This window comes from Oncorhynchus kisutch, linkage group LG1 (assembly GCF_002021735.2).
Source record: "Oncorhynchus kisutch isolate 150728-3 linkage group LG1, Okis_V2, whole genome shotgun sequence".
NCBI classification, from domain to species: domain Eukaryota; kingdom Metazoa; phylum Chordata; class Actinopteri; order Salmoniformes; family Salmonidae; genus Oncorhynchus; species Oncorhynchus kisutch.
This window is the reverse complement of record NC_034174.2, coordinates 58,226,868-58,251,681: the sequence shown is the minus strand read 5'-3', so window position 1 is coordinate 58,251,681 and position 24,814 is coordinate 58,226,868. Positions and strand designations below refer to the sequence as shown.

The 24,814-nt window shown below is 42.5% G+C and overlaps 1 protein-coding gene across 1 annotated transcript in view; it reads right to left on the bottom strand.

Moving 5' to 3' along the window:
• Positions 1-673: 673 nt before the first annotated feature.
• LOC116374486 (equilibrative nucleoside transporter 1-like) overlaps positions 674-24,814 on the bottom strand; it is a 44,560-nt gene continuing 20,419 nt past the window's right edge. The window contains exons 6-14 of the mRNA XM_031827852.1: positions 23,030-23,169; positions 12,517-12,651; positions 12,320-12,417; positions 11,801-11,879; positions 9,614-9,693; positions 7,657-7,765; positions 7,367-7,452; positions 4,149-4,348; positions 674-2,500 (exon numbers count right to left, since the gene is read on the bottom strand). Coding sequence (XP_031683712.1) covers positions 2,389-2,500; positions 4,149-4,348; positions 7,367-7,452; positions 7,657-7,765; positions 9,614-9,693; positions 11,801-11,879; positions 12,320-12,417; positions 12,517-12,651; positions 23,030-23,169 — 1,039 coding nt within the window. The 3' untranslated portion in view covers positions 674-2,388. The remainder of the gene's footprint in view (positions 2,501-4,148; positions 4,349-7,366; positions 7,453-7,656; positions 7,766-9,613; positions 9,694-11,800; positions 11,880-12,319; positions 12,418-12,516; positions 12,652-23,029; positions 23,170-24,814) is intronic.

The window sequence follows — 24,814 nt, the reverse complement described above, 5'->3', positions numbered from 1 at the left end:
TAGGACAGGTCATCCCACCAAATGCAGCTGACCGAAAGATGCTCATACAAGTCTCGAAGAACCCCAGGGTAACATCAAGGCATCGACAGGCCTCTCTTGCCACAATCAATATTGAAGTGCTGCCAGAAAGAGACTGCAGAAACTTGGCCAACATGGGAGGTCAGGAAGGAAGAAGTCTGCTTTCAAAAATTAATATCAAGACAAACTGACGTTTGCCAGACAACACCTGGGTAAAGACCAAAACTACTGGAACAATGTGCTCTGGACAGATGAGTCAAATGTGGAGTTTTTTGGCCTCAATGCCAGACGTCATCTTTGGTGAAAACAAAATACTGCCTTTGAACAGAAGAACCTCATACCAACCGTAAAGCATGGAGGTGGTGGCATTATGGTTTGGGACTGCTATGCTGCCTCAGGGCCTGGCCAACTTGCCATCATTTAGTCAAACATGAATTCTATTATATACCAGGCCGTGCATGCAAGAAATCCTTCGAACGTGACACAGTTGAAGCAGTACTGTAAAGAAGAGTGGGAAGAAATTCCTCCCAGTCCATATAAGAGATTGATAGAGAGTTCAAAGAAATGGCTACAATGAATTATTTCAGCCAAAGGGAGGCAACACCAGCTATTGAAGCTAGGGGTGGACTTGTTTTTTCCGCACTATGGAATTGTATTTCTGTCAATTTTTTTAATGAATAAATGATTGCAAAATATAATCTTTGAGTTTCATTTAAGTTACCTTTATCTGCCAATAGTGTTGAAGTGAAGATTACATATCCATCTGTCCAAATATTTACAAAAACAATACTACTTTCCAGGGGATGTACTTACTTTTTCACATGACTGTATGTACATTAGGACATAACATTTAAGTGATACCGCGCTAGGTATAGTTTCAAGATATTGTTCCTCATCTCCTGCTACTGTAAAGTAGGCTTTTAAAGGCTGCTAATCATACTGTCATAATTTAAAGTAAAACCATACTGTTTTTGTGACACTCCATTAAGACATTAACAATACACTACCGTAAGCAACGTTTAAAAAAATTATGTCGATATGGCAGTTTGCAACGACAGTCATTGTAACAAAGCTCTTTGTGTAATTTCTTAACAAAAATGGAGGCTGTCAAAATGACCATGGCCTGGAGCTGATTTGGCTTTGTCCATGTTTTTGTCAGCTCGTTAGGGCACATGACTAAAGGTAGACTCAGTGAGATGACGTTGCATGCCCAAAGTAAACACTATATCAGGTACATTTACACAACAACTAAGAGTGTTGATGGACAAGGCTAAAATGATTTTGTTTTGACCCCGCAGCTGTTTTGGTCCCATTGTGGCAGAGCGATGTGCCCCCATGCACATGCGCAGATACCAGAGAAGGCTGTGAGAGGAGCTATAGTAGGACGGGATGAAACGGTATCCAACCACATGTTTGACTCCCATCTATTCCTTTCCAGCCATTACAATGAGCCAGTCCTCCTATAGGTCCTCCCACTGGCAGATTCATGCTCATCTCAATATCTGCCGTGCTGCTCGTTGCAATGTTATCTCGCTGAGTCGATCTCACTGCACTTCACTTTCTTGTAGGGATTGTGTTATTCATGATTACACTGTATATTGCACTCATACTGATTAAATATATTTGCCAATAAATGGCAGTTAATATAGCCATAAATTGTGTTTGCTTCGTATTGAGCTAATTCTTTAAAATTTCACATTTATTTAACTAGGCAAGTCAGTTAAGAACAAATTATTATTTTCAATGAGGGCCAAGGAACAGTGAGTTAACTGCCTTGTTCAGGGGCAGAATGACAGATTTTTACCTTACCAGCTCGGGGATTCAATCTTGCAACGTTTCGGTTACTAGTCCAATGCTCTAACCACTAGGCTCCCTGCCACCCCATGTCTTCTTAAGGATTCATGGCTTCATAAGGATTCAAATTGGAATACTACAGAATCAAAAAGGGAAGCACTGAATTGCATGTGATCTCCCATGAATAGTAGGAACCTGTAGATGCCTAATTTCACAAATGCTCTACTTAATTCAGTTTTGGTTAGTTTGGTAGCTTTCAAACAAAAGAATCCTCACACTACCGGCTGTTAAAGGTAATGTTCCTGTGTTCACGGAGACCGCATTCAGGGTAAACGCTGTATATGTCGGTACAATCGGAAAATGACCTTTAAATAGCGCATAGCCAACAAAGTGCTATCGGATTGAATCCTGGTCTTGAGCTGCTTACCACCTTCCATTATTTGGAAGACCAGATTTGAGGTGAATCAGTATCGTTTGTTTAAAAAATAAACAAATACATTTCAGACAATTTGTTACAATGCAAGTTTTATAGGTCAATTTGGGGTTTTGGGGTCATGTTCTCTACAGGGCGCCATTTTAGACCAGGCCTCTGAAGAGGAATGAGAGGGACGCTCCCAGAGCCAAACCCAGGGACATGAAGAAGGCCATAATGGCTCCAGCTGTCTCAGCTTCATGAGCAGCAACTTTTCTGTGGAGAGAGAGAATGACAGCCGATCAGGTGTGGTAAGATTTTAGGTGCAACCTCATTTCTGTCAACCTGGGAGACATTTTTCTCTCGTAATGACACTTGCAACGTGATTAAACTAACCATAACATTTTAAATAGACAGCAGTTCCAAAAACTAAATGAAAGCCATTTTTCTCAGTTCCACGCTATGAGCAGTTAATGCCTTTTTGCTTGGTAGGACAGAATTACCATGTGTGTCGTGCCTTGTCCTTCTAACAGACATTGTGACTTTAATAATTATCACCCTATTTCTAAACTTTATTTGCCTAGCTAAAATGTTTGAATCCTTGACTAAATGCTCAGCCAAGATCTTTCTTTACTTCAAAATCTATTCTAAATGTGCATCAGTCGAGCTTCAGACCAGGGCATAGCACCTTCTCGGCAGCATCACTGGTTTTAAATGATGGAGTAAATTGTTTGGATAGGAAGAAACAGTGTGCTGCTCTATTCATTGACTTGTCTAAAGCGTTCAACACTGTCGACCGATCTTTACACATTCAAAAAGGTTGTCTGAAATTGTCCTGGATCAGGTGACTAGAAATTGGTTTATGGTGCCCACATTGATCGTGTCCATGCTTATAGATATCTGGGCATCTGGATTGACAAAAATGAATCTTTTAAAAAGCATATGGATGAGTTGAGAATAAAGTTGAGAATAGATAATGCCTCTTTCTGAACAGCAGAAAGCAGATCATTCAGTCAACTTTCCTGCAAATGCTAGAATACAGTGACACCATTTATACGACTGCAGGTGCCACTACACTGAAACCATTAAATTCAGTTTCCCACACCACACTTCACTTTATTGCAGGCGACAGGTTCAGTACACATCATTGCATCCTATTGCAGAAAGTAAGCTGGCCGTCTCGTAGATCGATACACTGCTCTCTTTTTGTTTATATAGCCTTCTTGCACAAATGTCCACCGTACCATACTTCACTGTTCAATTATACGAGTCACCAGACCTGATCACAGGGATGGCTAACTCCAGAGGTCCCGTTGATCTCTACAGAACTGGGGAAATTAGCATTCAGTTATTTTGCACCCTGTGTATGGAATGATCTGCAGAACTCTGCACCCTGGTGCTCCGTTACCTCTAGGGCAGTTCAATTTAGTAAGATGTTTTATTGTCACATACACCAGATAGGTGGAGTGAAATGTGTTGTTTTACAGGGTCAGCCATAGTAATGCAGCACCCCTGGAGCAAATAAGGGTTGAGTGCCTTGCTCAAAGGAATATCGACATATTTTTGACCTTGTCGGCTTGGGTATTCAAACCAGCGACCTTTCGGTTACTGCTCTAACCGCTAGGCTACCTGCTCCTTGTTGAGGAATGTGATTACTTTTCTTAAATTGATTGTAAATATTATGTTATTAATAGGTTGTGTTTGTATATTTTGTATAATTTGTGTACTTTCAAAATAGGCCTAGGTCTCAATGGGATTTCTCTGTTAATAAAGAAATGTTGTATTTTTACTAATTCCATCTATGTCAAATTTTAGTTAGCAAATGGTTAGTTTGCTCACAGCGTGAGTCATTGTGAGAGTAAAATGTTGCCCGATACCTTGAAAGTTGATCTATTTGGGTTTGTGCCCAGGCAAGAGGTCTTACTTGGGCCCAAAGCACATGCAAAGGCTGGCCAGGTATCCATTGGAAAAGGCAAAGACTATCATGAAGACGATGAACCAGGCGTCGTGTTCAAAGAAGATAGGCAGGTTGTAGCGGGGCTGAACATTGCACAGCATGAAGAGCGGCACGAAGATCACACGGGCCACCAGAAGAATGGGCACCAGTTTGCTGTCCTTCCCAGGCTGAAAGTAGAGGGATGCCAGACACACCACATTCACATTCAATGAAAAGCACTCAAGTGCATGTTCAATAAAACATTGCTGCTGTGTATGTTTTAAGCCGGTCACCACAAGATAAGGTAGTTATTTATATCTATTTATTTATTTATCTGAAATTTAGGGTAGTTCAGTGTTGACCTGTATTTTTTTCTCAGATGGTAAATTTACCACGTCAGTAAAGGCTTATGGGTTACCTTTATTGTTCTGAATCTTCAACATCACATATTTTGTTTGCAAAATCAAGTATATTTATCTTCAGGGGATTTCTTTTTTTTGTGGGGGGGTGGGGCAGTAAGCAGCTGATGAATAGTACGTTAGTCTAGTCCCTTCTATACTAATGACCATGGGTCCTGTCCTGATCTTGTCACAATTCTGATTGTCCTCTGCACCTGTTATTAAATTATGTTTCTTATCCTCTGATCCTCAAAAAGTTCTACATCTGCACCGTTGACTGGCTGCATCACCGCTTGGTACGGCAACCGCAAGGCATTCTACTGCAAGGCGCTACAGAGAGTGGTGAGTACGGTCCAGTACATCTCTGGGGCCGAGCTCACTGCCATCAAGGATCTCTATACCAGGAGGTGTCAAAGGAAGGCCAAACAATTGTCAAAGACTCCAGCCACCCAAACAATAGACTGTTTTCTCCGCTACTGCAAGAGGCCCCAGTGCACCAAGTCCAAAACCAACAAGACCTTGAACAGCTTCTACCCCAAAGCCATAAGACTGCTAAACAAGACTGCTAAATAGCTAATCAAATGGCTACCCGGACCACCTGCATTGACCCTTTTTCACTAACGTTTGCACAGACACTGGACTCTACCCCCATCCTCACACATACTGACACCCCAACACACACATACACTACATATGCCCCCCCCCCACACACACACACACTCACTTTCACACCCACAACATACTCTGTTGCCTCTGTCTATTATATATCCTGTTGCCTAGTCACTTTACACCTTTCTATGTACATAGCTACCTCAATTAACTTGGTACTTGTTATTTTTACTCATTATTGTTATTCACTGTCTATTTATTCCTGGTGTACATATTTATAAAAAAATAAGTGTATCTTTAACTCTGTATTATTGTAAAAGGACCCGTAAGTAAGCATTTCACTGTTAGTCTACACCTGTTGTTTATGAAGCATGTGACAAATAACATTTCATTTCTATCCATCCACTGTGACATTTGCAACATTCATTTGACATGCAATATCGACCGTCCCATAGAGAATGAATGTGTTGGGACGGAACACGCAGCTTTTCTCAGACAGTCGAAATCACGAATCAGCATTATTTTTATGGATATATTCAAATAAATGTCAATAGAAAAACTGGTCGATTTTTTTTTACAATCTGTCACAACCCGACCGTTGCTGAGATGCACAACCCGACCGTTGCTGAGGTGCACGAGATGAAGAGTAGAACTGAATTGAAAAGGAATCTCAGCACACTCAAGATCAATGCACAATTTTAAATGTATTTAGGCTTAGCTTAGGGTCGTCGGACTTTCATCGGAGGATACAAAAACACACAATGACTATCACACAATGATAGGCAACGTGCGTTAATGCAATTAGATGTGATGAGCAACACCCGTGTACAACAAACACCAGGATGCACATCAGTAATCAATTATCTCAGAAAAGGTGTGACTTATTTGAGAGTTTATATTGTCTATATGTGGCCTCTGTCAGTGTGTTTTTATATGCTCTGATGAAGGTTTGACGACTGAAAACTCAGCCTAAATATATTGAAAATTGTGCGTTGATCCTCAGTGTGCGGAGATTCCTTTTCATTTACAAAAAACATGTCAAACAAAACGAAATGCAGCTAGTTTGAGGTCTTTCCCGCTTCAGTTTGAAGTGATTGTGTTAGCTGTAGTAGTTCGCGAGCTAACAAAGGGGAAGAGCCTCCATAGAAAACCTTATTGTTTGACGTAGCAACCTTCTAATCAAACTAACGACCAGTCGGATTGGCTGGCAACGATGTCATTCAAACGAATGACCAGTCGGCATAGCTGGCAACAATGCAAATCGAACGAACTACCAGTGGGTATGGGTAGCAACCTCTGGACTATATCTTCGTGGAAGTAATATGTATAAACAACATTTTTTATGAAAATCTTATAATTATTTTAATATGTTGGTAACCGTTGTATAAAAGTGATAACAGCTTTGAAGCCGTGGTATAGAGAATTTATTGGCAAGGTTTGCTGGCCCTCGACTTCATCTCGGGCCTAACACCTGCGTCTGGTTACAGGATCCAGGGAACACAGGTTCCTACTACACTGTAGGACCATTTGAAAAACAATTGAGGGGTTTTGGACATGTCGAGAGATGAGTCCTTATTGGTCCGTTATGTCACATGCTTCTGTCTATAACAGAATGGGTGCTTCCCCATTATTTAGATCATCTTTGCTACCACCGATTTTTGGAACGATATATCTATGGACAACTGCAAAAGTGTTGCTACTGCTCTCAAAAACATTGCTGCCCTGAATGTAGCTGGTGCTATCGACAAAGCTCAGTGGGCAAAAGTTTAAGTAGAGAGAACTTTCTGGAGGAAAATACAATGCTGATATAAAGAGATGAGCGTGGCTAAGGCTTAAGAGGGAGTGAACGATGCTGAATGGGTGGAAACAAGGGTGAGCTCTATAACAGGTATGAAAATCTCTACAAAATCTTTCAAGGGCATTTTCTCCTATTTGTCTCCTGATTTTACAGGTTTATCAACTTTCAAAGCAGCATAACTTTCCCTTGGGTCACATATAGGCTATCCTCCAAACCAAGGCTTCTAGGACATTATCACGTAATTGTGTGTGGAGAGCTAAATGTAATCCAGACCTGTAAACTGGAATCCTTAGTTCACAATATGAAAAACTTGAATTCGAATCAGTTAGTTTCAGGCCTTTCTGTTAAAACCGACCAATTTCTTTCACTCTATTTACAAGTGTTTTGTTTTGGTGACTTACCCACATACACACAGCAGTAAGGCTTCTCCCAACCCAGTCGCTGAGGTTGAAGAGCAGGAAACAACACACGGGGATGAAGTACAGCTCTGAGACGAGAGAGCAATGTACAGTAAGACACCATATCTGTTCATTTGTGTTTCATTGGTTGTGAATGACTGAATATGATCATGTTGTAAATGCTGGCAAAATGACAAGTCATATACTCTAATATGGACTCATAAACCGTGCTCTTATCATAGATAGATACACGCATAAATGTACCACACCCACCCACCCACACCCACACACACCCCAGGTGCCTCCATCAGCGATGGTAGACTTCACATCCACAGTGACTGCCGGGAAGGTGCCGATGGTGATGGTGAAGGCAAAACACACAGAGAGAGCCAGGACCCAGATCTAGAGTAAATGGATCAGAGCTTAAGAAGAAAGCACATTAGACCAGCTGAGGCCACCACAGACACCTTGTCCCTGCAGATATACAGTTGAAGACAGAAGTTAACATACACCTTAGCCAAATGCATTTAAACTCAGTTTTTCACAATTCCTGACATTTAATCCTAGTAAAAAGTCCCTGTCTTAGGTCGGAAAGGATCACCACTTTATTTTAAGAATGTGAAATGTCAGAATTATAGTAGAGGGAATAATTTATTTAAGCTTTTATTTCTTTCATCACATTCCCAGTGGGTCAGAAGTTTACGTACACTCAATTACTATTTGGTAGCATTGCCTTTAAAATGATTTAACTTGGGTCAAACATTTCGGGTAGCCTTCCACAAGCTTCCCACAATAAGTTAGGTGAATTTTGGCCCATTCCACCTGACAGAGCTGGTGTAACTGAGTCAGGTTTGTAGGCCTCCTTGCTCGCACACACTTTTTCAGTTCTGCCCACAAATTTTCTATAGGATTGAGGTCAGGGCTTTGTGATGGCCACTCCAATACCTTGACATTGTTGTCCTTAAGCCATTTTGCCACAACTTTGGAAGTATGCTTGGGGTCATTGTTAATTTGGAAGACGCATTTGCGACCAAGCTTTAACTTCCTGATGTCTTGAGATGTTGCTTCAATATATCCACATAATTTTTCTACCTCATGATGCCATCTATTTTGTGAAGTGCACCAGACCCTCCTGCAGCAAAGCACCCCCACAACATGATGCTGCCACCCCCGTGCTTCACAGTTGGTATGGTGTAATGAAACCCTGCTCCAGACCTCAGACTGGGGCGAAGGTTCCCCTTCCAACAGGGCAGCGACCCTAAGCACACAGCCAAGACAATGCAGGAGTGGCTTGGGACAAGTCTCTGAATGTCATTGAGAGGCCCAGCCAGAGCCCAGACTTGAACCTGATCGAATATCTCTGGAGAGACCTGAAAATAGCTGTGCATCGACACTCCCAATCCAACCCGACAGAGCTTGAGAGGATATGCAGAGAAGAATGGTAGAAACTCCCCAAATACAGGTGTGTCAAGCTTGTAGCGTTATTCCCAAGTAGACTCAAGGCTGTAATCACTGCCAAAGGTGCTTCAACAAAGTACCTAGTAAAGGGTCTGAATACCTATGTAAATGTGATATTATATTTTTTCTACGTTTGCGAAAAGTTCTAAAAACCTGTTTTTGTTTTGTCATTATGGGGTATTGTGTTGATTGAAAAAAACAATCTAATCAATTTTAGAATACGGCTGTAACATAACAAAATGTGGAAAAAGGGGTCTGAATACTTTCCGAATGCACTGTAGACCACATGGAGAATTCAATAAATCAGATTATTTATATGAATAAAGATTTTTAATAAAATATATATAATAAAGTCACTTTTTGTCCATTAAAATAACATGAAATTGATCAGAAATTCAATGTAGACATTGTTAATGTTGTAAATGACTATTGTAGCTGGAAATTACAGATTTTTTAAATGTAATATCTACATAGGCGTACAGAAGCCCATTATCAGCAATCATCACTCCTGTGTTCCAATGAAAGATTGCTGATTAAAGAAGCAATAAAACTGGCCTTCTAGGCAGAGTTTCTCTGTCCATGTGTCTGTGTTCTTTTTATTGGCTAGTCTGAGATATGGCTTTTCTTTGTAACTCTGCCTAGAAGGCCAGCATCCCAGAGTCGCCTCTTTACTGTTGACGTTGAGACTGGTATTTTGCGGGTACTATTTCATGAGGAACATTGCCTTTACATTTCAATCATTCAATAAAGTTGAACTTCAACAATATAGATTCAATCCAGCCCTTAATTTACCTTCTTGAAGATGGTCAACATGGACACGTTTTGCTCCTCTTCTCCTTTTTTGAAAACGGGTTTAGTCTCTGCTGCATTTTCTGAGGGGTTAAGGAACAAGGCAATCCATTAAAGGGGCAATCTGCAGTTCAAACAATAGCAAAGCAGAGACCTCCTCCACTGTTTCAGTAAACAGCTGAGGGATGGGGCTGGAGAAATGTAACCACTTTCAAATTCATAGACAGAGCTATGGATGCAAGGACTGAGCATCCATGATACTAACATTACAGTTTTAACCATGTTTTGAGGCTATAGAGTGTTTGTTTACTATAAAACAAACAGGAGTACAGCATGATTGGGGCCGTACTTGCAAACATGAAACTTTTTCAAAGTACATTTTTTTGCTTTGTCTCAAAATGTGCATCAGCCAGTTGCATGTGATCCAATGCTACATGAATTGATAGCTGTTCCCATAAGAGAGCCTGGCACATTTAGCCCTAACCTGACCAGCTGTCCTGTCCGGTGATTATTTCCTCTAACAAATTCCACATCAGCCTATCAAAGATCTTAGACTTTATGTCCACCAAACAATATCATTTCTGAAAATAGGTCTTGGCCACCAGAGGGATATTTTAAACCTCCAAATTCAAGGTTACTTTTGTTCCACTTGGTCTTTCACAATTGTAGTGTTGAAATATTGCATGATGCATCCTTGACTAGGCTACTCGCTTCTAACGTCAGAACAATTCAAGAGGTACGTTTTAACATAGTTTATTCAAAGTATTCAGAGCCTTGACTTTTCCACATTTTGTTACATTACAGCCTTTTTCTAAAATTGATTGAACAGTTTTTTTTCTCTCATCAATCTATACACAATACTCCACATTGCAAAGCAAAAACACTTTTTAGAAAATGTTGCTAATTTATAAAACATAAGAAACTGAATTTTGACATTTACATACTGTAAGTATTCAGACCCTTTACTCAGTACTTTGTTGAAGCACCTTTGGCAGCGATTACAGCCATGCGTCTTCTTGGGTAGGACGCCACAAGCTTGGCACTCCTGTTTTTGGGGAGTTTCTCCCATTCGTCTCTGCTTGACTCTGTCAGGTTGGATGGGGAGCATTGCTGCACAGCTATTTTCAGGTATGTCCAGAGATGTTCAATTCCGGGCTCTGGCTGGGCCATTTAAGGACATTCAAAGACTTGTCCTGAAGCCACCTCTGTGTTGTCTTGGCTGTGTGCTTAGGGGCGTTGTCCTGTTGGAAGGTGAACATTCGCCCCAGTCTGAGGTCCTGAGCGATCTGGATCAGGTTATCATCAAGGAGCTCTCTGTACTTTGTTCAGTTCATATTTCCCCTGGTCTTGACTAGTCTCCCAGTCCCTGCCATTGAAAAACATCCTCAAAGCATGATGCTGCCACCACCATGTTTCACCGTAGGGATGGTGCCAGGTTTCCTCCAGATGTGACGCTTGGCATTCTGGCCAAAGAGTTCAATCTTGGTTTCATCAGACCGGAGAAACTTGTTTCTCATGGTCTGAGAGTCCTTCAGGTGGCTTTTGGCAAACTTTAAGCGGGCTGTCATGTTCCTTTTACTGAGGACTGGCTTCCGTCTGGGCACTCTACCATAAAGGCCTGATTGGTGGAGTGCTGCAGAGATGGCTGTCTATCTGGAAGGTTCTGCTATCTCCACAGAGGAACTCTGCAGCTCTGTCAGACTGAACATTGCATTCTTGGCCACCTCCCTGACCAAGGCCCTTCTCTCCTGTTTGCTCAGTTTGGCCGAGCGGCCAGCTCTAGGACAAGTCTTAGTAGCTCCAGATTTATTCCACTTAAGAGTGATGGAGGCTACTGTGTTCTTGGGGATAATCAAAGAGTGCAAGAAATGTTTTTGCACCCTTCTTCAGATCTGTGGTACGACACAATCCTGTCTCAGAGCTCTAAGAACAATTCCTTTGAGCTCATGGCTTGGTTTTTGCTCTGACATGCACTGTCAACAATGAGACCTTATATAGACAGGTGTGTGCCTTTCCAAATCATGCCCAATCAATGTAATGTACCACAGGTGCACTTCAATCAGGTTGTAGAAACATCTCATTGATGATCAAAGGAAACAGGATGTACCCGAGCTCAATTTCGAGTCTTTGTCTTATTTCTACATTTAATATTTTCACAAATCTAAGAAACAGAAATGGCTGTCGTTTTACCTTTCTTGAGTAGATCCAGCTTGTTCTCCTCATCACTAATTCTGTTTCCACTTTGGGTCTTGTAATATTGGTAGAACTCCTAAAGTAAGGTTCAGAACGACCAATTATCTCACAGTGGGGATGGTAGTTAAACGGAGGAGATCAACTGGAATGGATCAAATGGAGGTATTACGCATTTTGGTCCTTTAACAACACTGGAAAATCAATAAGTAGTGAATTAAATGTTGTGAAAGGGTAACCATTTTTCACCTTAAAATGTATACCCCCAAAAAAACATTGATTTCATAGTATAACAAACCATACAACTCTATGCACAAGGACTACTTTTAACAATTTATACAGAGCATTCTACAAAAAATTAATTTACAGTAAACACTGTGCAGTTGCAAAGTTTGGTAACTATTACGGTAAATTGCCGAAAGTATTATTTGCATTACTTATTATCATTGAGTAAACTCTCCTAAGCACTTTTTCAGCCAAATTGATGTAATAACATAAAATCCAGAGTTGAGTTATTACCAGTTTAGGGAGGACCACATAGGATATTATGGCCAATAAGATCACTACACAGGCTGTGATGAAGTATCCAAAAGCAGCGTCATTTATCTCCGAGCCACCTGGGGAAGGAGAGAGAGAGAGAGTGAGAGAGCGAGAGAGAGAGTTGACTTTGGAATGCCACTGTTGCCCCCAACCCCTGTATCATCTCTCAGACTTACTTGAGATAGCACAGATCATGGAGAAGGCAGCGAAAGTTCCCGCCAGGCCTTGCCCACTCATGATGGGTGTGGTGTATTTGGTAGGCAGCTGGCCTGCCATGCCAAACAGACTGCCCTGCAGGATAGCTCCAAAGGCTGAAGAGGTTGTAAAAAAAACCAGTCATAATTCTGACCAGAGTCCAGTCATACAGCAAGGAATTATCGCTTGATGAATTAATGACTACTCATTAAGTGATCCCAATCTGCCCCATTTACTGCTCGTACACTACTCAACATATTTATTTGGACAGTGAAGCAAAATCTTTTAATTTGGTTCTGTTCTCTAGTATTTTGGATTTGAGATCAAATGTTTCATGAGGCAACAGTACAGAATGTCTGTCACCTTTAATTTGAGGGTATTATCATACACATCTGTTTTGCCATTTAGAAATGGAAGTATTTGTCATAAGTATTTGAACAAATTCACTTATAGTGTATTAAAGTAGTCAACATTTTTGTATTTGGTTTCCATATTCCTAGCACACAATGACTACATCAAACTTGTGACTCGACAAACTTGTTGGATGCATTTGCAGTTTTTCTTGGTTGTGTTTCAGATTATGTTGTGCCTTATAGAAATGATGGTAAATAACTGAAAGCGCGAACCACCACATTTAATCATGGCAAGGCAACTGGAAACATGACCGAATACAAACAGTGTTATTCACACTTTGCGGACAAGGCAATCAAACAAGCAAAGCGGCAGTATAGAGACAAAGTAGAGTCGCAATTCAACGGCTCAAACATGAGACGTATGTGGCCTATAAGACAAACCAGTGTCACCGACACTTCCCGCTACCAAAGACTGAGGACCAACAGAAAGCTAATAACATTAGATTTAATTTGCGACTGCACATGAAGTAACTTTCAAAGTTCTTGAAATTTTCCGTATTGACTGATCTTCATGTCATAAAGTAATGATGGACTGTAGTTTCTCTTTGCTTATTTTAACTGTTCTTGCCATAATATGGTCTTTTAACAAATAGGGCTATCTTCTGTATACCCGCTTACCTTGTCACAACACAACTGATTGGCTCTAATGCAATAAGGAGGAAAGAAATTCCACAAATAAATGTTTAAGAAAGCACACCTGTTAATTGAAATGCATTTCATGAAGCTGGTTGAGAGAATGCCAAGAGTGTGCAAAGCAATAATCAAGGCACTTTTTTGTTTACTACATAATTCTGTATATGTTATTTCATAGTTTTGATGTCTTCACTATTGTTCTACAATGCAGAAAATAGTAAAAATAAAGAAACACCCTTGAATGAGTAGGTGTTCTAAAACTTTTGAACCGTAGTGTATACAGTTGAAGTCGGAAGTTTACATACACCTTAGTCAAATACATAAAATCTCAGTATTTCACAATTCCTGACATTTAATCCTAGTAAAAATTCCCTATCTTAGGTCAGTTAGGATCACCACTTTATTTTAAGAATGTGAAATGTCCGAATAATACTAGAGAGAATTATTTATTATAGATTTTATTTCTTTCATCACATTCCCAGTGGGTCAGAAGTTTACATACACTCAATTAGTATTTGGTAGCATTACCTTCAAATTGTTTAACTTGGATCAAGCATTTCTGGTAGCCTTCCACAAGCTTCCCAGAATAAAGTGGGTGAATTTTGGCCCATTCCTCCTAACAGAGCTGGTGTAACTGAGTCAGATTTGTTGGCATCGTTGCTCTCACACGCTTTTTCAGTTCTGCCCACAAATGTTCTATGGGATTGAGGTCAAGGATTTGTGATGGCCACTCCAATACCTTGACTTTGTTGCCCTTTAGCCATTTTGCCACAACTTTGGAAGTATGTTTGGGGTCATTGTCCATTTGGAAGACCCATTTGCGACCAAGCTATAACAGACTGATGTCTTGAGATGTTGCTTCAATATATCCACATAATTTCCCTTCCTCGTGCTGCCATCTATTTTGTCCACCAGTCCTCCTGCAGCAAAGCACCCCCACAACATGATGCTGCCACCCCCGTGCTTCATGGTTGGGATGGTATTCTTCAGCTTGCAAGTCTCCCCTTTTTTCCTCCAAACATAATGATGGTCCTTATGGCCAAACAGTTCTGCTTTTGTTTCATCAGACCACAGGACATTTCTTCAAAAAGTATGATCTTTGTCCCCATGTGCAGTTGCAAATCGTAGTCTGGCTTTTTTTATGGTCGTTTTGGAGCAATGGCTTCTTCCTTGCTGACTGGCCTTTCCAGTTATGTCGATATAGGACTCGTTTTACTGTGGATATAGCTACTTTTGTACCTGATTCCTCCAGCATCTTCACAAGGTCCTTTGCTGTTGTTCTGGGATTGATTTGCACTTTTCACACCAAAGTGATCTCTAGGAGACAGAACGTGTCTCCTTCCTGAGCGGTATGACGTCTGCGTGGTCCCATGGTGTTTATACTTGCGCACTACTGTTTGTACAGATAAACGTGGTACCTTCAGGCATTTGGAAATTGCTCCCAAGGATGAACCAGAATTGTGGAGGTCAAACATTTTTTTTCTGAGGTCTTGCCAGATTTCTTTTGATTTTCCAATGATATCAAGCAAAGAGGCACTGAGTTTGAAGGTAGGCCTCAAAATACATCCACAGCTACACCTCCAATTGACTCACATTATGTCAATTAGCCTATCAAAAGCTTATAAAGTCTTGACATCATTTTCTGGAATTTTCCAAGCTGTTTAAAGGCACAGTCAAGTTAGTGTATGTAATCTTCTGAACCACTGGAATTGTGATACAGTGAACTATAAGTTAAATAATCTGTCTGTAAACAATTGTTGGAAATATTACTTGTGTCATGCCGAAGTAGATGTCCTAACTGACTTTCCAAAAGCATAGTTAGTTAACAAGAAATGTATGGAGTGGTTGAAAAATTAGTTTTAATGACTCCAACCTAGTGTATGTAAACTTCTGAATTAAAATAGTATCTAAGAGGGTGCCCATATGGTTACGGATTTTGGGTTGTACCTGGTAGGTTCCTTGATCATTTGAGTTTGAGTTTGAGTTTATTTTTATTTTTACAGGGACAGTGCACATTAATCAACATTTCAGTAAAAGTGCCGGTTTTAGCCAACCGGCTAATTTTCAACCGCAGTCCCTGGGCAGGTTATTAAAAACAATTACAATATACATTTGTGTGAGATTGAGGGCTTCTAGCTTAGATTGTAAAATGGCTGGGGTGTTAAGCATATCCCAATTTAGGTCACCTAACAGTATGAACTCTGAAGATAGATGGGAGGCAATCAATTCACATACGGTGTCCAGGGCACAGCTGGGGGCTGAAGGGGGTCTATAACAAGCGGCAATGGTGAGAGACTTGTTTCTGTAAAGGTGGATTTTTAACAGAAGAAGCTTGAATTGTTTGGGCACAGACCTGGATAGTAAAACAGAGCTCTACAGGCTATCTCTGCAGTAGATTGCAACTCTGCCCCCTTTGGCAGTTCTATCTTGTTGGAAAATGTTATAGTTAGGGATGTAAATGTCAGGATTTTTGGTGGCCTTTCTAAGCCAGGATTCAGACATGGCTAGGACATCTGGATTGGCGGAGTGTGCTAAAGCAGTGAATAAAACAATCTTAGGCAGGAGGCTTCTGATGTTAACATGCATGAAACCAATGCTTTTACGGTTACAGAAGTCAACAAATGAGAGCGCTTGGGGAATGGGTCTGATGTTGGGGGCTGCAGGGCCTGGGTTAACCTCTACATCACCAGAGGAACAGAGGAGGGGTAGAATAAGAGTACGGCTAAAGGCTAAAAGAACTGGTCTTCTAATGCGTTCGGAACAGAGAGTAAAGGGGGCAGGTTTCTGGGCACGGAAGGATAGATTCAAGGCATAAAGTACAGACAAGTGTATGGTAAGATGTGAGTACAGTGGAGGTAAGCCTAGGCATTGAGTGATGATGAGAGAGGTTTTGTCTCTAGAAGCACCATTTAAGCCAGGTGCGGTCACTGCATGTGTGGGGGGTGGGAGAACAGGGCTACCTAAGGCATAGTGAGCAGGGCTGGAGGCTCTACAGTGAAATAAGACAAAATTACTAACCTAAACAGCAATAGCCAAGCCATATTTACATTAGGGAGAGGCATGTGTAACCAAGTCATCACAGGGTCCAGTGAGTAGCTAGGCGAGCTGGAGGCACGGAGGTTCAGACAGCTAGCAGGCCGGGGTTAGCAGCAGGCTAGCAGATGGGCCTCAGGGGGACGTCGCAACGGGGGAGCCTGTTGAAACCCCCTCGAATGGTTACGTCGGCAGACCAGTCGTGATGGATGGGCGAAGTAATTGAAGCCCAGGAATTGCTTGATAGATCTACTCGGCTAGCCGGGAGATGGGCCTAGATTCGAGGCTAGCTCCAGGCTAACTGGTGCTTGCTTCGGGACAGAGACATTAGCCAGGAGTAGCCACTCGGATAGCAGCTAGCTAACTGTCATGATCCAGAGTAAAGGTTCAGAGCTTATGGTAGGAATCCGGAGAAATGGTGGAGAAAAGCAGTCCGATATGCTCTGGGTTGATATTGCGCTGTGCAGGCTGGCAAGAGTTGACCGGGCGGAAGCTGGCAGATGTCACAGTTAACGATGATGGCTAACTGACAACTAGCTAGTAGCCTGCTAGCTTGAAGGGAGTTACGGTTCTAAAGTATAAAAAATAGCAGATTCATACCGCATTGGGTGAGGTGGGTTGCAGGAGAGTATGTTCAGTCCGTAGATGGAAAAATTAGATTAAAAATATATACGAAGAAAGAAACGATATATACAAGGGACGGGACAAGACAATCAAAACATCCCACTGCTACACCATATTGGATTCCCTATATATTCCCTCGCTATTTTTCTTAGGGCTAGACCCCTTTTTTCTCCACTTCCTATCTGAATGACATGCCCAAAATGAACTGCCTGTAGCTCAGGCCCTGAAGCCAGGATATGCATATAACTGCATATAACTGGTACCATTGGAAATAAAACATTTTAAAGTTTGTAGAAATGTTAAAATAATGTAGGATAATATAACACAATAGATATGGTAGGAGAAAATCCAAAGGAAAACCAACCGGAATTATTTTTTTAAGAGAGACCATCCTCTTCGAATTGCATATTGAAAATTTGCTCCCTGGATATAATTCCTATGGCTTCCGCAGGGTGTCAGCAGTCTACTTTCAAGGTTTCAGGCTTGTAACTTCAAAAAACTAAAAGGAAATATCAGTTTTAGTAGAGGGACACTGTCTTGGAAATGTGTGTTTGTGTGTGCCATGAAGACATTACGCATCTGCTAAAATCATTTTCCTATTGAACATACTTCTTTCCGAAATACATATTATAGTTTGATTACATTTTAAGGTATCTGAGGAGTAAATAGAGACATATTTTGACTTGTTGAAACAAAGTTTAGGGGTAGATTTTCGGATTCCTTTCTCTGCAAGTTGAACGAGTGGATTACTCAAATCGATGGGGCCAACTAAACAGACTTTTTGCGATATAAAAAAGGATTGTATCTAACAAAAACAACACTACATGTAATAGCTGGGACCCTTTGGATGATAAATCAGAGGAAGATTTTCAAATAGTAAGTGAATATTTAATCGTTATTTGTGATTGTATCACACCTGTGCCGATTGAAAAATATTTTGATGTGGGGCGCAGTCCTCAAACAATCGCATGGCATGTTTTGGCTGTAATTGGTACCGTAAATCGGACAGTGCAGTTAGATTAACAATAATTTAAGCTTTCAGCTGATATAAGACACTTACATGTACTGTACATAATTTTTTAAAATCCATAATATTTATGATTATTTCTTTGAATTGCTAGCTAGCGAGCGGGACTCCTATCCCTAAGAAGATTCTTCAGATATATGTGTTGACTGAATATAAGCAGTAAGTGATGTCTGCTAAATAATGGGGCAGTCATATACTGTAGCCTCTACACATACTGTACATACACATGAGTTACTCACTCATTCATGGCTGTTGATCAAAATAAATAAGTACCAACATTCTTTCTGATAGTCTTTAATAAAAAAATGTTTTGACTGTTTGTCTCATGACTCAAACTGCACCATTTTGTTTCTCTCCGTCGCCAACACGCACTCTAAACATTTGGATAATAAAGCATTTAAATGCATATCGAAGACAGAAGCCGGCTCTTAATGAGTTCCGAGAGGCGATCTGTTATCCAATGATTATTAATATTATTAACAACCCTGCATTATAATTATATAAAAGCCCCTTAGATATTCTCACAGAGCAGATTTGCCATAAAAAGCACACATTTGTAAGTCCCAAACTCTAAAAGTAATTAGAAAGGTAGATACAAAAGGTAGTAATCAAGTGACATGGCCAAACTTTAATCGACAGAAAATCGCCTGCTAAATGTCTACAAAGAAGCATGACAAGGTGCGCAGCTGAAACTACTGACCTGTCTGTCTCTGACTCTGACCAGCTGTGATCGAGATGCTCCCTCCACTCAGACCATCGATGCTTCCTTCGCTCATACATCCAAACAACTCTCTGGTCCATGATCTCTTCAGACCTCTTTATTTTCATGATTAGCCTGATTTATTTTTCTTGAATTTCCTGTACCCACAATTCAGCTTTTAGCTGCCATATATTGTATACTGAAATAAAGCTAAACTCAGTTATAGTTATCCTGCTAGTTGTGAATCAGTGGAGGCTGCTGAGGGGAGGATGGCTTATAATAATGGCTGGAACAGAGTAAATTGAATGGCATCAAACAAATGTGTTCTACTAGTGTCTGTGTTTTTATGGTCTCCACTCCGCTAATCTGGGCATATGGTCACCAGAGATGGCTTGAGCTGACAAATTAGTTAAAGACTGCATTACATAGACAAGATGTCACGCCCTGGTCTTAGTATTTTGTGTTTATATATTTATTTGGTCAGGCCAGGGTGTGACATGGGGTTATTTTGTGTTGTGTTGTTGTGGTATTGGGGGTTTTAGTAGGATTGTGAGTAGGGGTGTCTAGCATAGTCTATGGCTGCCTGAGGCAGTTCTCAATCAGTCAGGTGATTCTTGTTGTCTCTGATTGGGAACCATATTTAGGTAGCCTGGGTTTCACTGTGTGTTTTGTGGGTGATTGTCCCTGTCTCTGTGTTAGTTGTCACCAGACAGGCTGTATTAGGTTTTCACTATTCCGTTTGTTGTTTTTGTATTGTTCGTTTTCATCGTTATTAAAGATGTCTCGATTTAACCACGCTGCATTTTGGTCCGACTCTCCTTCGACGGAAGAAAGCCGTAACAGAATCACCCACCTGTCTATTTCCTCCCAGGTAGTGTAGTCCCGATATTGTTGCTCCTGCTGCCGCTGTTGCTTCTCCTCATACCAGCGCCTCCCGGCTCTCGCCGCCTCCAGTTCTTCTTTGGGGCGGCGATATTCTCCAGGCTGATCCCAGGGTCCTTCTCCGAACAATTCATCCTCCCATGTCCATTCCTCTTTTCGTTGCTGTCGCTGCCTGTCACCACGCTGCTTGGTCCAGTTGCGGTGGGCTGTCGACCCAGAGAAAGTGCCGGAGCCCGCCTGGGATTTGCTGGAGCAGTGCGAAGCAGGCTATAGGAGAATGGAGTTGAAGAGAAAAGCACGGCGGCGCAGAGGGAAACCCGAAAGTCAGCCCCAAAAATGTATTGGGGGGGGGGGGGGGGGGCTCAGGGAGAGAGTGGTAGAGTCAGGAGTCAGACCTGAGCCAACTCCCCCTGTTTATAGTGAGGAGCCAAGGAGGAGACCAGAACCAGAGCCGGTGTTAGAGGTGAGCGAAGCAGAGACTGTGAAGGAGTTAATGGGGAAATTGGAGGAGAGAGTAATGAGGGAGTTGCTAGTTTGGTGCTTTAGGTACGATATTTGTCCGACGGAGCGAGTCGGGGATTTGATGGCACCTGGGTCAGCGCTCCATACTCGTCCTGAGGTGCGTGTTAGTCGGCTGGTGAAAATTGTGCCAGCCTCACGCACTAGGCCTCCTGTGTACCTACCTAGCCTTGCACGTCCTGTGCCAGCCCTGCTCTCAGGCTCTCCAGTACACCTTCACGGTCCGGTCCATCCTGTGCCACCTTCACACACCAGTCCTCCGGTGGCAGCTCCCCGCAGCAGGCTTCCTGTGCGTGTCCTTGGTTCAGTACCACCAGTTCCAGCACCACGCGCCAGGCCTTCAGTGCGCCTCGTCTGTTTAGCGCTATCAGAGCCTTCCTCCTCTCCAGTGCTGTCGGAGTCTCCCACCTGTTTAGCGCTGCTGGAGCCACCCGCCTGTTCAGCGCAGCCAGAGCTTTCCTATTCTACGGCGCTGCTGGAGTCTCCCGCCTGTTCAGCGCTGCCAGAGCCTTCCTCCTCTACAGCGCTGCTGGAGTCTCCTGCCTGTTCAGTGCAGCCAGAGCTGGCAGCCTGCATGGAGCAGCCTGAGCTGCCAATCTGCATGGAGCAGCCAGAGCTGCCAGTCTGCATGGAGCAGCCAGAGCTGCCAGTCTGCATGGAGCAGCCAGAGCTGCCAGCCTGCATGGAGCTGCCAGCCTGCATGGAGCAGCCAGAGCTGTCAGTCTGCATGGAGCAGCCAGAGATGTCAGTCTGCATGGAGCAGCCAGAACTGCCAGTCTGCATGGAGCAGCCAGAGCTGCCAGTCTGCATGGAGCAGCCAGAGCCGCCAGTCTGCATGGAGCAGCCAGAGCCGCCAGTCTGCATGGAGCAGCCAGATCCGCCAGTCAGCCAGACTCTTCCAGATCTGCCAGTCAGCCAGACTCTTCCAGATCTGCCAGTCAGCCAGACTCTTCCAGATCTGCCAGTCAACCAGACTCTTCCAGATCTGCCAGTCAACCAGACTCTTCCAGATCTGCCAGTCAACCAGACTCTTCCAGATCCGCCAGCCAGCCAGGATCTGCCGGAGCAAACTACCTGCCTGAGCTTCCTCTCAGTGCTGAGCTGCCCCTCAGTCCCGAGCTGCCCCTCAGTCCCGAGCTGCCCCTCAGTCCCGAGCTTCCCCTCAGTCCCGAGCTTCCCCTCAGTCCCGAGCTTCTACCTCAGTCCCGAGCTGCCCCTCAATCCAGTGGGGTCCTTGGTGAGGGTTATTAGGCCTAGGTCGGCGGCGAGGGTCGCCAATCAAAGGACGCGTTACAGGGGGACTAAGACTTGGTTGGAGTGGGGTCCTCGTCCCGAGCCGGAGCCGCCACCGTGGACAGACGCCCACCTGGACCCTCCCCTATGGGTTTTAGTGTGCGGCCGGGAGTCCGCACCTTGGGGGGGGGGGGTTCTGTCACGCCCTGGTCTTAGTATTTTGTGTTTATATATTTATTTGGTCAGGCCAGGGTGTGACATGGGGTTATTTTGTGTTGTGTTGTGGTATTGGGGGTTTTAGTAGGTATTGGGATTGTGGCTGAGTTGGGGTGTCTAGCATAGTCTATGGCTGCCTGAGGCAGTTCTCAATCCGAGTCAGGTGATTCTTGTTGTCTCTGATTGGGAACCATATTTAGGTAGCCTGGGTTTCACTGTGTGTTTTGTGGGTGATTGTCCCTGTCTCTGTGTTACTTGTCACCAGACAGGCTGTATTAGGTTTTCACTATTCCGTTTGTTGTTTTTGTATTGTTCGTTTTCATCGTTATTAAAGATGTCTCGATTTAACCACGCTGCATTTTGGTCCGACTCTCCTTCGACGGAAGAAAGCCGTAACACAAGAATGTGTTTTACTAGAGATAGCTAAGGAGTAGAACAATCCCTCATTGTCTCAAAATCATCCTTGCATCTGGGAAACTAAATCAGGGTGGGGTTAAGACAACAACCCACGTGCAGATAATGACAGGATGAACCCAGAGTGGCTTATGATGCCCCAATCTGCGTGGGAGTGTGGATCCAATGATGACTAAGCATTTTTAGTGTCAGCTAAAAATAGTATTCTGCATTTGTGTAAAGGTTAGGTTACTCGGTACAACACTCAAGGGTGTGGGGTCGACTAGGCTCACTATTGCAATAATTAATCGATATTGAATAAAGATGATTGTTTGAAGAAGTGACAAAGTCTCTCTCACTTAATTAGAATATTCCAAGACAAATCCCACCTATTCCACTCCAGCCATTACCACGAGCCCATTTTCCCCAATTAAGGTGCCACCAACCTCCTGCGTTGTGAATTCCCCCCTAAAACTAATACCTTACTTGTCATTCTTGCACTAACACTTGTCTTATCTTACTAGCACTGATTTTACTGATAGATGCTTTAGTGAGGAATGTTAATCTTTGCAATGACTGTGATATGTGGTTTTGTTCTATCTACCTTAGTTGAATGCACTGACTGTAAGTCACCCTTGATAAGAGTGTCTGCTAATGAACAAAATGTAAAATCTTAAATAAAGACATACTACATTGAGGGTGCTGAGGACTAGTTCTACTTTCAGGACAATTCAGAGGATTGAAGGGGAAAAGATTTGACACGTTAAAAAGAGGGAGGAAGGAGCCAAAAAAGGGACCGTAGAAAGGTCGGAAAAACTCACAGTTTATGATGACAATCTTGATCATGGTCAACGTGAAAAAGGGGAGGGGTGCCATCTCTATTTTAACCAAAATGGCTGTCAGAAGAAACACCACCAAAATCACTGCCAGGCTGCCCATGATCCGAAACTTCTGAGGAATCCTGTGAGTTAGAGAGTTTGAGTGAAATATCTGAGGTCAATCTTACGCTTATTACAAGTGTTTCTCCTGCCTAGTACACTTTTCACAGTGTACTAGGCAGGGCCAAGCTGAAATGCAATGGCCTGGCTACGCATCCACTCTAGTTGCTGGAACCGTGCTAGAAAGGACAATGTGAAAATAATATATCTGCTCTAGTACAGTGCCGCTTGGGTCGGCACGATAGTGTAAAAAGGATACAATTGTTTAAGTTGAACCCCAAAGGAAAACTAAACATGCCTGCTCAATACATGCACACATTATCATATTAGATGTCCAGCAAAAGATTAAAGTCCTACTCCAGTCAAAGATTGTCTATTATATTTGCAAGGTACTTCTAGTGACTGCTCTAACAATGGAAATACATGTCCTCAAAGATGGAAGGCAGGTGGGAGGAGGAGAGATCAGGTGGGACCATTCTAGCCAATGAGTGGGCCAAAACTTCACATTTGTTGCTTTTTAGTAATTGTCACGTATACTTGATTGTGTGTTTTGGATAATTGTCTTGCTGCACGACCGAAACTACACTTCAACTTCAGCTCACAGACGGATGGCCTGACATTCTCCTGAAGAATTCTCTGATACAGAGCAGAATTCATGGTTCCTTCTATTAAGGCACGTCGTCCAGGTACTAAGGCAGCAAAGCATACCCACACCATCACACTCCCACCACCATGCTTGACTGTTGGTATGAGGGTCTTACTGTGGAATGCAGTGTTTGGTTTTCGCCAGACATAACGGGACCCATCTCGCCCTTGTGTGTGTACATGACTGCATTTTATACTTGGTGTATTGTTTTTCAACAGGAAAAGGAAAAGATAGCTGTAGTGCATCTTCAAGATGTAACTTTTGGAGTAGTGCTTTAATGCATTAGGAAAGATGTGGTTGGGGTGCTGGACAAACCTTTGATGCAGGACTGAGTTTGAGACAGGTGAAGGCCAGTAAAGGCACCATGGCACAAAGTGGTCATTACGTTATTGAACTTGGCCTCCAAAAGGCTACGGTTGTTCCCTTCTGCCCCGTTCCCATTGCCTGACAGGTTGGTGCCCATTTGGGAGGGGTCTCTGAGACGGCTGCTAAAATACTGTAGAGACAGAGGACAGCCACTTAATTTTTGTTAAGTGCTGATGTGTGGTGATAGTTCTGGCACAACATGTCTGCCATGCATCACCCTTGTGGGTGCTATACATCTTTAGTGGAAGAAATACAATAATATATAAAATATACAATTATGTGAAGCACATTGAGCATGCTATAAAATTCTATTTAATTTAAAACCATCATTAATTATTACAATGAGTAGATTAGGGGTTATCAGTACTTCTGTTAATAATCATTGGCTATCAAGAAGATCTGAAAAGTAAACTTGAGACATATTTAGAAATTGATACAGACATTTCACTAAAAGCTCTGGCATTGTATCGTTGAAATATATTCTTTAATTATTCACAATCTTAAGGTAGATGATAAAAAAATATTGTGTGCTCTACCATGGTGGCTGTCATAAAGAAGTTCCATGGCAGGAGCGTTCCTAAGCCCAGCATGAAAAAGATCAGCACACGCCATGTTCTGTTGGATGACAGAGTAGAGGAAACTAGGGTTACAGACAT